Below are 17106 nucleotides of genomic sequence, written 5' to 3'. Positions count from 1 at the left end.
CAATAAACTATGAAAGTGTATAGAAAAAGCCAAATAAGGAATTTGCTACTCTCCTCATGTGTCATAAGTGGCAATTGGAGCCTGAATGATTAAATATGTCAAGGTCTGATTTTCCTTAAGTTACAGCAGAGAGTGTGAAGAATTTTCTGAATAATAATTCTTAACTAATTGTAGGTGCCAAATAATAACAGATATTTTTTAATAAAAGTAATCTTTTTCTGTGGTTTTGAAAAAAGCCATCAAAGAAGCATTCAGTGATATAAATTGTGTGGAACTTGATCAAACAGATCAGGATTATGGCACCATCAAAATAAGGCCTGCAAATGTCTGGCCGACTGTATCAGGCAAGGTACCAATGTTGTAAATGTATAAGCAAACATGTAACTCAAGTATGTTTCGTTTATTTATTATTATTATGACTGTTATATCAGTTGCTCAGAATGCTGATCTTTAGTACTGATACTTTCTATAAAGCAAGGCCAGACAGTTAACACTGCACATAGAATCTCATCAAGATGTCATCACTACATAGGCCTGTGTCATACAGCATTTCATGACTTTGACCGATGTTTACATTTCCTTGCAGACCTGTCATTTTAATTTTTCATGTAGATATAAGTCCAGAGATTTTAAGTCTGGTGAGCTGTATTTCTTGAGTGACTGAACAAGTGGTCTCCAAATATTCTGTTAAGAAGTCTGTAATTATCTGTGAAAAATATCTGCCAAGTTGGTACCACTTGGATTCCCTCATGACCCTGGAGATGACTTCCACTAATTGTGGCAGCTTACTTGTGAAGAAGTGTACTTACTTATGTCTGTTTAAGAGTCCCATCAACAAAATAGAGAGTAATGCAATTCTTAAAAAACTCACAAGACACATTGAAACACCGATGTCTTTATTTGTCCACCGAGGAGTAGTGCATACAGTACAGATTGATTTGTGCATGATTCATAAATGATTCATGCATAGAGACACTGCATCAGTCTGCACATTTCATTGCTCTCAGAACTGAACCGTAACTGATTTTGAAAGCCATTTCCATGAAGCTGTTGGTGGAGCAAAGTGAGGAAAAGATGAAATGCATTCGAATGTTGTCTTTGAACACACCATTGGCTGATCCCGCTCATACATTCAACCTGCCTCATAGTGACATCTGCAGTGTGTGTTATCACTTGTAATATATTGCTGCTCTTATTCATTGGCATATTTTATTTTTCACACTTTCATTTCTTGAGATTTGTTTTACAATGTTTGCAAATATTTGTAAAGACATACCATGAGGGCTTTCTATGATCCATATATCTTTTAGCATACAAACACACCACTGTTCTAACAGTTTGGTGATATACATCACAAATGAAAACTGTATCCATTTTTTAATTATTAAATACCTTGTTAAAGTCTAGATAGCTCCATGAGAAAGTTGTGTGCCCACTACAACAGCAGAGCACAGTCTGATGCATTTCAAGCACACAGGTAAAATACATGGTATGTACCTGAGTGATAGGTTTGCTTGTTATGGTAACATAAAGTTTGTGGGACAACTTCTCCTGAGAGCTGGACAGTGGTTCTGGGATATGTTACCTTGTTACTATTTGGTCAAGCTCCACTCATGTTATGTCACTTACGTCCTCCTCTAAGGCTTCTTCCAGTTTCGCAGAAAAAAAGTATAGTTCCATAAAAAATGAAAACAAAAATTGGTGTCATAGTTTGGTAGCTGGAAACATTAAAAATCAGTTGTGTGCATAAAATATTGGCCACATTATTCACTATATCTCACAAACCATGTCTTGATGTAGTTACTTGTTTAGGATATATTTTGTATGGCTTGTTTTGAACAAATACCTAGATGTGAGTTACTAATTCCTACACACTACCTTTTACACATTACAATAGTAGGTGTTGTTCTATAGATTAGGAATTGTCAAAGAGAAACTTTTTCAGTTTGTTTTCTAATGTTACTTCACTGTGTGTCAGACATTTTATATCACTGGGTAAGTGATCAAAAATTGTGTTGCAGTATTGTGCACAACTTTTTGGGCTAAAGACAGCCTTAATGTGGAGTAATGAATGCCATTTTTTTCTCATATTGCAATTGTGTATGTCATTGCTCCTTTTGAACCAGAGTGGATTGTTTATAACAAACTTCATGAGGGAATAAATATAATGTGAAGCAGTAGTCAAAATGCCCAACTCCTTAAACAAATGTCTAGAAGATGTTATGAAAAGGAAAGATTCCTACATACCATAAAGATGACATTTTGAGCTGCAGACAGGTGCAGCGAAAATACTGTTACACACTGACGTTTTGGCCAAAGCCTTTTTCAGAAAAGAAGTAAACACACACACACACACACACACACACACACACACACACACACACACACATTCACAAAAGCAGGCACACCTCATGCACACATGACCATTATCTCTGGCCAGTCTAGCCAAACTTACTTCATTCTATTTTTTCTGCATTCCTTTGAATAGATACAAATTGTCCACACCTTATTAACTGGCTTGAATCAACCTGTGTATAGCCATATAACCCTCTGCAATGTTTAGTGTGAATAACAACCGTAATAATAACAGTAATGATAATAATGTGGCAGTTATAGTAATGTATGTTCAGTTGCACAGCTAAATTGTGGAGATGCTACTAGGTACTTTGCTTGGTTACAACAAGAAAATGCCTCTGGATTGTCAAAAAGAATAGCTCATCCAGTGAGTGCACTTCAGTTAATTGTAAGTCTTCCTAGTCATCTATAGGGCATCTTCCTTGCAAACATTGCAGTGCTCCATTATTTCATTGGTATAGTCTTTCCAAGAAGATCTTAGTCTGCCAGGTGATATCCATTCAAAAGTTTTCTTGGGCCTTGGGTGAATTTCCATGAAGCTGTTGAAGGACCGAAGTGTGGGAAGGATGAAATGTGTTCGAATGTAGTCTTCACAGAACCCACCATTGGCTGACCCCACTAACACATTCAACCTGCCTCATAGTGACATCTGAAGTGTGTGTTGTTATGTGGAAAATATTGCTGACATATTGATTGCATTCTCTAAAAATGCCCATACCACTTTCTGATTTTGTTTCAGTCCTATCTGGCACTGCTTCATTTGCCTTGATTCTGTCCCTTACTTCATCATCAGTTTTTTCTTGATTCTCAATGTTCTGGTGCTCCATTATAAATAAACCATTTCCACAGCTGTCATGTTTCTTTTGAGGTCTGCCTTTGAAAGCATCCATAGTTTCGATCCATAGCAAAGGACATATTCAACCATCAACCAACCCACTCTTTTCTTATTGTTCTTGAAAATTTACTTGTCCCACCAAAATGACTCTATACACCCTATTACTTTTCTGCTTTGTTTTTTCTATATTTTACTTCTGTGTTACCCAATCCACTTCTGTCAATATATGCCCCTAGATATTTGAATTTTTCTCCCTGTTTCATAACTGTTCTGTCATTAAGGTGTACTTTAAATCTACTGTTAGTATTCACTATAAGATATTTGGTTTATGTTAGACTCATCTATAATCCCCATTTGAAATATTCTTGATACAATCATAAGCACGAGATCATATTCAGATTGTGCTAGAATGGCTTTATCATAAGTAAAACTTAATGAAAACACTTGTACATCATTAACAATAATTCCTATTCCTCCACAGCTTTCTTTTCGCCTTCTGAGAGCCACTTTTACATACAACTGAACTAAATAAGTGACATACTGCAGCTCAGTCTCAGCTCTTTTGTGACATTAGTAGGTTCAGATAACTTTGACAATTTTTTAATCTGAGCCTTAGTATGTCTGTACATTTCAGTAATACTCTGTGGAAGATTCTTGTCTGTATTTGTATTTTTCAGAGCCTCCCACAGTTTTGTCTTAGGAACTGTGTTATAAACTTTTTCTAAATCTACGAAGGTTGGAACTTTAATAGTGGCAACTATTTATTTACAGCTCATACAAAATAGGTACGTGTTTCAAAATTTTATGGACTTTCAAAGTACTAACCAGCATTGTGTATAACCTGTTGCTAGTGATGTGGAAGTTGTAGGATACTCTTAGCAGTGCCAGGTGTGTTGACAATTCGAGCGGTGTGGTCTGTTGCCCAATGAATTTGTAGCAGTTTTAAAATGAATGCCGTGAAGTGTTTCCTTCAGTTTAGAAATCGAGGTGATCTCTCAAGGGCTTAAGTCAGGGGAGTGCAGTAGGTGTTATAGCACTTAGCAGCCCCATCAGTCAAACAAATCAGTAGCAGCCTACACTGTATGTGCTTGAGCATTGTCCTGAAAAATGATGGTCAGGTCCTGAAGAAAATGTCATCACTTCTATCTGTAAGTTTGTCGTAGGTTGTGTTCCAAAAATAATAGCATAGAGACAGAAGTAATGGCACTTTCTGTAGGACCTGACCATCATTTTGCAGGACAATGGTCAAGCACATACATTGCAAGCTATTTCTGATTTGTTTTACTGATGGGGCTGCTAACTGCACTCCCCTGACTTAAGCCCTCGTGTGTTCAACTCAATTTCTAAAGTGAAGGAAACACTTCACGGCATTTGCTTCAGAAATGCTACAAATTCGTCGGGCAATAGACCGCACTGCTCGAACTGTCAACACATCTGGCACTGATAAGAGTATCCTACGACTTCTGCATCACTGGAAACAGGTTATACACAATGCTGGTGACTGCTTTGAAGGTCGGTAAAACTGTGAAACATGCACCTATTTTGTACGAGCTGTAAATAAATAATTGCCACTATTAAAGTTCCAACCCTTGTATAAAGAATAGGTGTAACTGCTTCTCTACTGCTATAAATTTCTCTGTTAGCTGTTGTAAGGTTAAGAGGTTTTCTGTACAGGATTTGTCCTCTCTATATCAACTCTGGTCTTCCCCCTTTATGGTGGCCAACTCTTTGCCTTATTTTCTGACACATAGTTTTGCCAAATAAGCAGCTCAGTGTGGAGTTCACACTAATGCCTCTGTAGCAGTTAGTGTCTCTTCTGTACCTGTCCTTGAAAATGGAACCATAATGATCTTTTACACTCTGATGGAATTTCAGTTCATTGACAACACTTGTTCATAAGGTGCATTATTCTTTTCTTCAAATAGTGTCCTATAGCTTTCAATAATTTAATAGTAATATTTACAGGACCAGATGGTCAGCCATAATTCATTTTAGCTAATTTGCTGTTCACTTACTCTGTTCTAATGGTCATACAAGGCGTGGTAAGAAAGTAAGTGTACTGTGACCATAAGGGGCTGTGCTTTTTGGTTTCTTAAGGATTGGCAACACTGAGTGATGCAGGGGGATCCCCTGACCAGAGCGAGCATCAAAGGAATGTGGTAGTACATGAACTCACATTGTAGTGTCCAGTTGCATGATAGATGTTGGTAAGAAATACCACCAAGTGCGAGACGTGCTGTGAACTGCTTCCTGCTCGCAGAAAGAATAAAACCTACTGAAATTTGTTCATGAATCAAAACAATTTATGGCCATGGTGTTAACAGAATGAGTGTGTTTGAGTATGATACTTAATGGCTTACTCTCACACTTGTAAGCCCACTCTTGCATTAAAGTCTCCTTATATTGTAAGTTCTTGAGGGTTTCTGAACTTGGTTGAGAAGGTGGTCTAATTTCCAGTAGAAATAATACTTGGTTTGCTGTGGCATACCATTATTCAGTGCATATAATCCAATTATAGCCATTTCAATTTCTCGTAATTGGATAGTGACAGTGACAGTGACAGTTCTTTCGTATTGTCTAGCCAAGACCAAAAATAGGTAACTTTCCCAAGCTTTCATTTCCTTGTCTTTCTTGTTTTTTAAGACGAACTAACAATAGCCACATTGAGTCGATAAATTTCTCTCTCTTTTTTAGTGTACATATTTGTCGTGCTCTGAACTTCCATGTGTCATGTATCAGTGTTGTTGTTCTTGCCAATAATTCTCATAATGTTTTTCCATCCAAGTTTCGAGGCATACTTAAGATTCTCAAGCCTATTGACCCAATGCCATAACCAGGGTTTGACATCAGAATTAACTCCTATATGACTGTTGGCTTCACTAAGGCTAAAGAGATCCCCTTTCCCTAGGTGGGACACATTTTGTAGTACTCCTCTACTGAGGCCTGCCTAACTTAGGTGGACCTGGTGGGAGATACGCTACTGCCTGAAGTATACAAACCATCCTTCCTGGTACTGAAGGTACCTGCAAAACAGCAATGTCCCCTAGAAGGGAGACTGAGAAATACCCTGTACATTTTAATATTGTTGTATGCTTATCAAAAATACTTTCTTTTTTATTTTGTATTCTATTTATATCTCAATATTGATTCAGCTCCTAATATCAGTAATATGATTGTGTAAACTTGATTAGTAATTATATTATTATTGTTGTTGTTATTATTGCCAGAATATGTGAATGAGTGTTGTTGTTTTGTCAGTTACTCCTACCTAAACAGAAATTCAGTGTAGATCAGTGCTTTTTGTTTCCACACCCAAAAAATCCACAGCATGCCACATTGCAAAATAATACATTCTCCACAATTAGCTTGGAGTGCTTTTACTGTCCTCCAGGCAAAATTTTATCCTCCAGTTTTGTGTCAACATTGTCCTAAGTAGCATAGGTGTGAAACTAAATAAAACTGCAGCTTATGTACTTATGGACTAACCAAAGTAACCAATGACCAGTTACATCCCTATGATTGGTTCTTGACTTCTCACATTTCTGACGCTTCATTAATTTTGTAATATTCATATTTATTAAGTTTTCACTAAATTATTTCCTGGTGTCATATATTTTAAATTATGATTTAGAAGTTTTTTGACTGATTTGAGTAAGACAGTGTGACACACTAGGTAGGTATTTTTTCTTTTTTTTTGCAAAATGTATTCACCAAATTATCTAGAGTTGTCCCTGATGTGATTATAATCTGACTCAGCAGTATAAAGGGTCAGGTTGATGAGACCTCAGTAATTATGTGGAATATTGGTGGCTTCTAGAACTCTGTCTTTGAGAAAGGCTGAAGGATTTTTTGGTAGCGAGGATGCAACATGTTACCTTGGATGGAGAGTCACCAGTAATATTGAAATAACTCCAGATGTGCTGCAAGGAAATGTTTTGGTACCCTTACTGTTCTTGTTGCACATTAATGATCTTGCAGGTAATGTTAATAGTAACCTCAGACTGCCAGCAGACAATGTAGTTATAATGAAGTATTGTCTGAAAGAAGCAGTACAAACTTTTTGTCAGGTCTTTTTTGTGCAAAGATTCACAACTTCCTTTAAATGTTCAAAAATGTAAAATTGTGCACTTCACAGAACAAAATAAAAACATGGTATCCTATGACTACAGTATCAACGAGTCACAGTTAGAATCGGTCAACTCATACCTGGGTATAATTCTTTGTAGGGATATGAAATGCAATGATCACATAAGTTGAGTCATAGGTAAGCAGCTGGCAGGGTTTGCTTTATTGGAAGACTACTAGGAAAGGAACGCAGTCTACACATAAGAGTGCATACTAATCACTTGTGTGTCCCATTGTAGTATATTGCTAGTGATGTGGGATCCATACCAAAAAGGGCAGCAAGGGGTATGGAATGTATACAGAGAGGGACAGCACTATTGGTCCAAGTTTGTTTGACCAGTGGGAGAGAGTCAGAGAGATGCTAAAGAAACTGAACTGGCAGACACTTGAAGATAGACGCAAACTATCCTGAAAAAGCCTGCTTACAAAGTTAACAATGAATCACTTTAAATTAGGACTCAAGGAATTTACTACAACACCCCATGTACCACTCCCCAAGGGATCATGAGGACTAGATTAGCTTAATTACATGGGGCACAGTGGTACTTAAACCATTATTCTTCCTGTGCTCCATAGTTGAAAGGACAGTGAAGAGGTCCTAGTAACTGGTACAATGAGAAGTATCGGCTGCCATGCACTTCACAGTGGTTTGCAGAGTATGGATGTAGATGTAGACAGAATATTTTGGATTTTACGTTTTCAGCTATCTCCATGGCAGTTGAAAAATGTTCAGGGATTGGACAAAATTATGGAAAGACCACCAGAAATGCATACTTGAACATAAAAATCAGATGCTAGCTAGTCCTGCAAGTTGTATTGGACTAAAATGGCACATGTGCAGTGCCCTCAATATGTTGAGATGTCAGTTGTGGTCAGAAGAGTGTTCTGTGTAGCTGTGAGTGTGTTATGTTGGTGCTAAATGAATTCAAACATGAGCAAATTGTTGGTAGTCCTGTGGTGTGTATTTCCATAATCAAGAAGGCCTATGTGATTGGTGATTCAACAGGCACCATATTGAAGATTATATCACATGCAGCGAAAGTGGAAAAGCGTATCTGTTAAGTCACAATGTAGATGAAAGTGTGTGTTGAGTGATTGTGGCAGACAGTTATTGAAGATGACTGTGATGAAAAAAAAAAAAAAAGAGTACAACAGCTGCAAAAATGACAGCAGAACTGAATATTATATTTGCCAACCCTGTCAGCACCAAAGCAACAGAAGAGATCTTCATAAGTTGGGAACTTTAGAGTGAACTAGGATTCCCAAATCACACATCACTGATGCAGGTGCCTGTAACTAGGAAATTTGGTGCCAAAACCGTAAAATCTGGCATATGAAACAGTGGAAGAATTTAATTTTGTAGGATGAGTCTTGTCACTGTTTCTAACATCTGGTGTACGTCATCCAAAACCTACGACTGAGTAAGGTGGTGCAGTGGTTAGCACACTGGACTGGCATTCGGGAGGAGACAGTTCACTCCTGCATCCGGCGATCCTGATTTAGGTTTTCCGTGATTTCCCTAAATTGCCCCAGGCAAATTCCGGGATGGTTCCTTTGATAGGACATGACTGACTTCCTTCCCCATCCTTCCTTAATCCGATGAGACCAATGACCTCGCCGTCTAGTCATCTCTCCCAAACAACCCAACCCAACCCCAAAACCTACGATACAGATTACTTGCTGCCAAGAGTGAAACTGTTGTGGTTCAGTGATGATTTGGGCAGCCATACTGTGGTACTGCATGGGGCTCTAGGTTAACTTGCAAGATTGCAGTACCGCCAAGGATTATGTGACCATTTTGGCCGATCAGTTTCGTCCCATGGTACCATCTTTGTGCCCAAATGGTGACTGATTTTCTGAGCATGAGGATGAATTGTTGCATCTTCTTTGGCCACTTCAGTCACCAGATCTCAATGTTATCAAGTCTTTGTGTTCCTCTTTGGAGATGAGGGTGCCTGATGGCTTTGCACCCCATCATCTTTACCTGAACTTGCAACTGTTTTGCAGAGAGAATGACATAAGATTCCCTTGAAAACCACACAGCACATGTACTTATCGATTCCGAGATGATGGAAGCTGTTTCGAGTGCCAACGATTTGCCTACACCGTATTAGGCATGATAACGTGTTGTGTTTTTGGTGTTCCCATGTTTTTGTCCATCCCTGTATCTCATGCCGCCGTATAATGCCTTAGCGACGTGTGTTCGTGCAGAGGTACCAGTAGTGCGTGCGTGTCTGGCGGGCAGCGTAAAACACAGGCGAACCGGTGTACAGTAGTAGCCTCCGTCCGGCCGGTAGTACGGGCGAGGAGCGGTCGGGAGGGGCGATATTACGCTGCGGCCGCGGGTAGGGGGCGGTGGTGGGGATGGCGGGGGTGGGGTGGCAGCGGCTCTGCGCCACGGGTCAAGGCGACGCGAGCTGCACCGGCCGGGCTGCGGGGACCCGCACAGCATCCGGCGGGGCGAGTGGTGGCTTTCCCGCCAGCGCTCGGTTCCTCCGTCTCACCACAGTACGTTCTCCACAGAAGCACAGGGCTACTAGCAAGCGATACAACCAGAGTAGTAAATGACTGGATTGCCGGTAGTTTTGTGTCAGTAGCTTTGATAGAGAAAGAACAGTAGATAAAGAAACTGGGAGCCGACGACTTTTCTTTGTTTTTTGTTTGTTTTGCACAAAATTAGCGCCGCACGTCGTTCATTGTTAGTCCTTTGCGTGTTATATATCCTTACAGATTATAAATTGCATTTTATAAATAACGAAAATTAGCGGATCGTGTAATGTTTGCACTTCTATGTAACCAGAGCAATTACTAGTGATGAAAGTACAGTTTACATGCACAGACATAAATATATACATATTATTATTGTTGTTTTTCGTACTCAGTGGAACGTTCTTCATCGTGATCAGTGGCGAGAGTTTCCTGTTATACTGATCAGTGCGAAAGTAGTATATTAATAAGAGAACCATGTTTTATATAAGCTCAATGAACTCCTTTTTTTTTTTTTTTGGCTTCTTTTAAATTTTATCTTTCTTCGGGGGAACTGCATTTTCTAGTGCTGTATGATAAATCTTGTTTTTTTTTTATTTTTCTACAACATCCCTCTGTTTCGCATTGCAAATCAACGATTTTTAAATAAAACCTTAATTTAAATAGTGGCAATTTCAGTTTTGCTATAAATAGTTTTTATTTTTAAGTAACAGGAACACAATTATGTACAACAAAAATGTTCCTTAGGTTACGTGGCCCTTTATATATCCTCACTCAGTTTCTAGACGATTCACTGTTTCCAGATTCTAGAGGAATCTATAAAGACACTGGATCTCATGTACAAACAAAGCGGTCGAAAAGAGGTAACGTCCGATAGGTATGCAACACGTCTAACGGACATTTAAAGTGATGACGATCTTAGCTAATCAAAGCTGCTAGGAAAACTGTTGTTATGACGCCCCAGCCTCCATAAACCCCAGGGATAGCCCCTTGTAACTTTTTTCCATTCCCAAAAATAAAGAAAACCTTAAGGGACTTCGTTTTACCTGAGATTAAAAACGCGTCGCAAAGGAAGCGTCATGCTATTTCAAAGACAGATTTCCAGAAGTGTTTCGAGGATTGGAGAAAGCGCTGTCATAAGAGTATAATATCTAATGGGCGAATATTTTCAAGACGATAACATTTATGAAGCCGAATAAATAAAATTCTTTTCCAGAAAACTGAAAAAAATCTTGTAAACTTTCCAAACACGCCATGTACATGTTAGACAGTGGCTCCCGATTTACAGATTGATCAGACAACTGGAGAGAATGCAGGCGGGTAGGCTCGTCGACAGCTGCCGATATTTCGGCAGTTTTGTCCGGAAAGTGACAGTGTGTGCACCTGTCGACGATGTCGCCTGGCTGCATTCTCGTAAGCTGTTTGAACATGATGGGATATGGTAATCGTGTTACTGTTTCACCTAAAAGTGAAGAAACTTTATTAAATAAAATGGATAAAGTAATGGGAAAAGAAACTAACTTGGAAATAAACTAGTCAACAAGAAAGGTGATGGTTTGTGACAAAGGATGGCAAGCCAAAGTTTGTACTCATTTGTGACAGGTTGCAACAAACAGTTGACTCGTCTGTGTATTGTGGAAGCAAAATCACTAGAGATGAAGAAACGGAGAAGAATTGAGTTACAGAATTAACAAAGCGAAAGGCGTTTTCAATAAAAAGAAAACGATATTTACTTTAAAAAATATAATGGCTTACAAAATAGGAAGGCATATGCTTGGAGTGTTGGTGTGGGACTTGGACTCTTGGGAACTGAGGAAAGGAAAACATTGAATGAATTCTTTTAAGATGTAGTGTTAAAGGCGCACCCTGAAAATTAAATGAGCTGATAAGATCGCTAATGACGAAGGCTTTAAAAGAGTGGGAGAGAAGAGGAGTTAACGGAACAGTATTGTATAAAGAAGAATTCTGCTTAATGGTCATCTGAAGAATGCAGAAAGGTGTGCAGATTGGATATCTGCTGCCGATTTGACTTCTGCCAGCCAATCCTCGAACTGAAAACCAAAGAAAGGATCTGCCCTGAAAACCAAAAAAGCATCTGCCGATTATGACGTAGTGCATTGGCCGTGTCTCTTCAGTGAATTGCTCAATAAGATGACTGTAATCACATTGTAAATAAAATAATTAGAGTATGTCATAAATACCCACCCGCCAGAGCATAAGTTTATACTCGGTCTTCTGGAGCAATTATATATCTGTCTGCCGGCTTCTGCATAAGCGTGCTTGTATATTTATAGCACAGTAATGCTTTGTAACGAGTAGCGAAACGAAATAGAGGTGACGGAATGTATCATGAGTGAACTATCGACGATCTTTCTCGCCGTCAAGCGCATTTTGGAGCAATTTATTTGCATTCGGTTTTGCTTATATGCCATTTAGTTTTCGCTTTCTGTACCGGTTTATTTGTAATCAGATATACTACTGTGATTGTCTAATTGGAAATCGGCTCCTGTTGACGCTAATTTAATTACTTGCCGTACTGGAAAGTACAGTCTGTTCTTCCTAATCGTGAAAGGTAATAAAGAATAAAAGAGAAATGTTAACTGATATGCAGCGCTGTATATAACGGGAGCTCAATAGTAGTTGTGCATACAGACATGTTAATATGTCCGAGTATCATAACGATTTCTCTGATATAATATGTCGAGAGAGCGAGAGGACGATGCTTAAATTCCCTGTTATTGTATTAAATGCAGTCTGTTAATTAGTTCACTTCCACCGCACAGCGGATTGCGCCTGTAGTGAAAGCAGTGAATAACAAATAATTTTTAAAGTTGATATTAGATTTTCGTTCCCTACTTAACGTTCCGTTAATTTTCGCTTCCGTTAATTTTCGCTTCCGTTAGAAAAGCTACTGTGTCACAGTAATTTACCGCACTAGTTCTGAAACTCTTTAGCGTGTGAAACGTTTTTGGTGTTTCAGAGAGCACTTTTTAAAATCAGAAGCCAATGATACTTTAGTAATGTTAGACATCCAATATGTGCAAATCCGGTGTAGTTGTAGGCCTGGAGTCAGTATACGCGAAAATAGTCGCAAATTGTAGTTGTTGCCCATTTGCGCACTTTGGCGCTGTGCTGTCGTAGTGTATACAGTGTCCCGTGCAAGGGGTCTACGGCTCGTGAAAGGAGACATTGAGATGTAAGACCAACAGAAGTATTATCTCAAGTCGCCTGCTGGCTATGTTTTCCTTTCTGTCTTCACGGAAGACAAATACAGAGATGGTTTCTGTGACACGATCACCGGTGAATTCGTTGCCCCATTCTTCTCCAACATAATGGTGTGCTAGCAAGGCGTTTTGATAGTGGAAAGAAGTTTTTACAGCACTATTGGTCGAATTACTTGATCAAATACAGCAGCGACCACTAAAAACTTTGTTTGCCAACGTACGTTTTGTGTTTCTACCGATCTTTATGTGAAGCAATATGGGAACGTGTTCGTCATTATTATGCTTACGTCTACTGCATTTTGAATGCTGCAGTTGACTTGTGCAAAAACTAAAAGAAAAGTTTTTGAAGACGTATATTTCCGCCTAATTTACGGTTAGATGCATTACTTTATTGCTATGTTATGTACATCACACAAACACACACACACTTGTAAGAAATGATAGTAAATATGATATCATTTTTCATTCATACAGAGGCCTTTTATTACGTTTGGAGGTCTTCAAATTAAGCCCAATAACGCAACTAATTTCCGAAGATATCCGAAAAAATTCATTTTAGGTTTAATTGCCACGTAAACAAACGCTAAGTCATCCAAATGGCAACTACTGCGTTGCAGGACCATACCATGGTATCTGAGTGTGTTTCCGTGTGTAGAGCTACAGAATGCGAGATGAAGTAAGTGGACCTAACTCTTAATCAGATGTAAATACACGTCTTAAAAACGCCGTTGGTAAACGAATCAATATTTTATGCAAATCAGCTGCATCGTTCGAAATGAATGATGTAATCATAACAATGATTAGTGTATTACCCCAACTGAAGATAGATGAAAACCAGAAACTCGTTTTGGCTGCAGTAATGCTACAAGAAAGTGGCTAGGTGCTGTATATTTATATGTAATTTAATCCACAGCTACGGAGTTCAATTACTGTTATCGTCAACGGCGACGCCACTGAAAGTGGATGAATGGAGACAAGAGATTTGGAGTGATGAATCACGCTATACCCTGTGGCAAACCGATGGAAGGATATGGGTTCGACGAATGCCTCGAGAACGTCTCTGTACTGTGTACAGTAGAAGAACAGATTGGAGACGATCAGCATCTGTGAGGCAATGGTTTGTGGGCAATAACAATCTTGAAACGGACTAGCCTGCCGCGAGTCCCGACCTGAAATTAATGGAACGCCTTTGGGACGAGCTAGGACGTCGAGTTCGCTCCAAACCCCAGCGTCCAACATCGCTATCTTCTCTCGTTCCACCTCTTCAGAAAAAATGAGGTGCCATGCCTCCACTCACGCTGAGACACCCCATTAAAACTTTCCCCAACAGAGGCCAAGCCGTCATAAAGGCGAAAGGCGGACACACCAAGATTGTGACTGTTTTGAGGACCTGCTCGATCATTGTATTTCATTCTTTTCAACTCCCTACACACAGTCATTGTGCTAGCTGACCTACTGCTAGCACTTTGTAACTCGCGAGTATTTCCTTCCGCTGATTTCGTGCCGTCTTTTACAACCACCCTTCGCATTGCTGGACGGCACCTGCCAGTCAATACATTAGGTGTGCCTTGTCTTGGTTTAGTTGTGGTTATTCCTTCGGGTTTCCACTTCATAATCACGTCACTAACAGTCAACTTGGGCAGGTTTATAAGGGGTGAAATGTTCGTGGTGGAATTTTTACTAACTGTTTCTCTACGAACAACACAATACTCCCCGCTTTCTTTAAAATTGGCGGGTCCGTCTCTCAAGACATCTAGTGGTCAGTTCCGCATTATGTAGTGGTGACCGTACACTTTTGATCAGATGCTGTTTTTGGTCCTGGTGAACACTGTGTTATGTTTATTTCTTCTGTAGGGTGTTCCTTAGAATTACTCATAGTGTTGGAATGCGATACCTACTATCTTAGCGGAAAGTTATTTGTGGAACGAACCTCGTAAGGAATGCACGTTGTTGGCAGTTGCTCCATCATTGTCAGAATGTATAAAGAGCATTTCCTTTTCCTCTCTTTTTTTTTAGGGACCTGGAGGACTCGGCGTCCCTGGACGAGAGCGTGGAGAACCTGGACCGGGGATCCCTGGCGTCCTTCGGCTCGGGCAACACCACCGACTCCGATAAGGTGAGTACCGCTTGTTGGCGCCCGCCTTATCCCTGCTGGGCTGTTTATTACCGCTGTGCGCTCGAGGGAGGCTGAGTTGGGAGTAGCGGGTGAAGCCTCCAGGTACATCGCGGCGCGTCGCTTTGAGCCGTACTCACACCTGACGGGCCATGAGTGAGACCGGTTCTGTGAGGAGGAATTTCACGTTGCGGAATCCCTCGAGCGTGAACAACAGAATAAAACCCATCAGGATTTCGCAGTGTGCTATGAAACGTGAACGTATTGGATGCGAGATATTTTTCTACGTCACTCGCTGAACTGAGTATATGCCCTATTGGAGTACAGATTCCACCAGTGGTTCGACTCTCCTACCACATCTGCCGTAGAGTCCTGATGAGTACGTTTAGACTTCCGTATCACCGAGCCTATGATAGATGGTTTACGTGGCCAACGTTTTCCAGACTCAGATGGTGTCGTCAAAGCTGTAAGACAGTGGCTAGCCTCAGATGGTTCAGGTTTTTACGAGCGCAGTGTGAGCGTAGTGTATTCCGAATGGTGGGGATTAAGTGGAGAAATGAGAGTATGTAGCTGATGTTTGCTCCAGCTGTGTTACTATACTTTCTGTATCTGGGCAGTGGGAGTCATTAGTTGCGAAATGTTTCTATTATATCGTAACCCATTTTTCTGTTCCGATTTGTTATGATAACCTGTCGGCAACGTACGTTTTATGTCATCTCTCTTTCGACTAGTATGATGCTGTCGACCATCTTTTACTATTTTGTGTCAGTCTTTTCATCCGTGCGTAGCTACTACAACCAGTATCATCTGTTTTATGTATTCCAATCTTGTGTGCCCTAGTATTTCTTGACTCTACTACTCCATGCAGCGTTAATAATGCCGTACCAAATGTCCATTAATCTGTCTCTTCTTCTGATATTGTCTTCCACCTATTTCTTTCCTCACACATTCTCTTTTGCACTTTGCCATACCATACTTTATCTGACCACTTAATTTGTAAAATTTTTGATAGCACCAGATTTCAAATGCTTCCAGTTTTTTTTTTATTTTCTACATTTCAGATGGTCCATATTTCTTTTCCATAAAATGCTGTGCTCCAGACGTATACTTTCATAAACTTTTCTTCCTCACCTTTATGTCCACATCTGATGTCAGTAGAACTCTCTTACTGTAGAATGCTATCTTCGACTGTTAACCTATAAAAAGTAATCAAAAAGTACTTTTTCGTTAGTGTAAGTAATGTGAAGACCTGTTATCCAACTGAGAAAATTTCAAAGGGATTTAAGGGGGAACGAAAGAGTGACGGACGGCAATATTGCTCAAATTCAGGATTTTTTTCTCCGTCCTGGAATGCTGTAGACAAATGGGTTTTGTTGCAATGAATAAAGCGTACATTGAAGTTTTTATTGGTATTTCTATTGACAAATATTAATATCTTCACTGTGTAATTGGAATTTTTCCGAGGCTGCTCTGAAAGGAGGTAGATCGACTGTTGTCGCGGTAACTTCGGTTGTGGTTATCTGACACATTAAATTAACATATCACCCTGACCCTTAAAGATGTAATTTTAGTTCCTCGTGGGGATTTGCAAAAAAAGTAAAAAAATAAAATTTCGCCAAATTATAGATAAGTATTTGAAAAAATTGAACATTTTTGGGCCGCTCTTTTTTGCCGAAAAAACACTAAATATGGACATAGAAAAAAATCGGCTACCATGAACTGAAGGAATTCAGTTTGATCCGGGAAGACCAAAGATCATTAAAATCGGCTGAAAATTGTACGTTGGCGACGACAATCATGCCGTAAAACATGGTTTTGAGAAAAACGCGTTTAGAGATTGACAAGTTCAAAATTGTTCAAATGTCTGTGAAATCTTATGGGACTTAACTGCTAAGGTCATCAGTCCCTAAGCTTACACACTACTTAACCTAAATTATCCTAAGGACAAACACACACACCCATGCCCG

General features: G+C 39.6%; 1 protein-coding gene across 1 annotated transcript in view; it reads left to right on the top strand.

Annotated features, from left to right (window-relative positions):
• The window catches only part of LOC126259616 (kalirin), a 1784965-nt gene that overhangs the window by 1015705 nt on the left and 752154 nt on the right, over nt 1-17106 (top strand). The window contains exon 29 of the mRNA XM_049956530.1: nt 15043-15142. Within this exon, the coding sequence (XP_049812487.1) occupies nt 15043-15142 (100 nt within the window). The remainder of the gene's footprint in view (nt 1-15042; nt 15143-17106) is intronic.

This window comes from Schistocerca nitens, chromosome 5, assembly GCF_023898315.1.
Source record: "Schistocerca nitens isolate TAMUIC-IGC-003100 chromosome 5, iqSchNite1.1, whole genome shotgun sequence".
In the NCBI taxonomy this organism is placed as follows: Eukaryota; Metazoa; Arthropoda; class Insecta; order Orthoptera; family Acrididae; genus Schistocerca; species Schistocerca nitens.
This window is presented reverse-complemented; position numbering and strand designations above follow the sequence as displayed.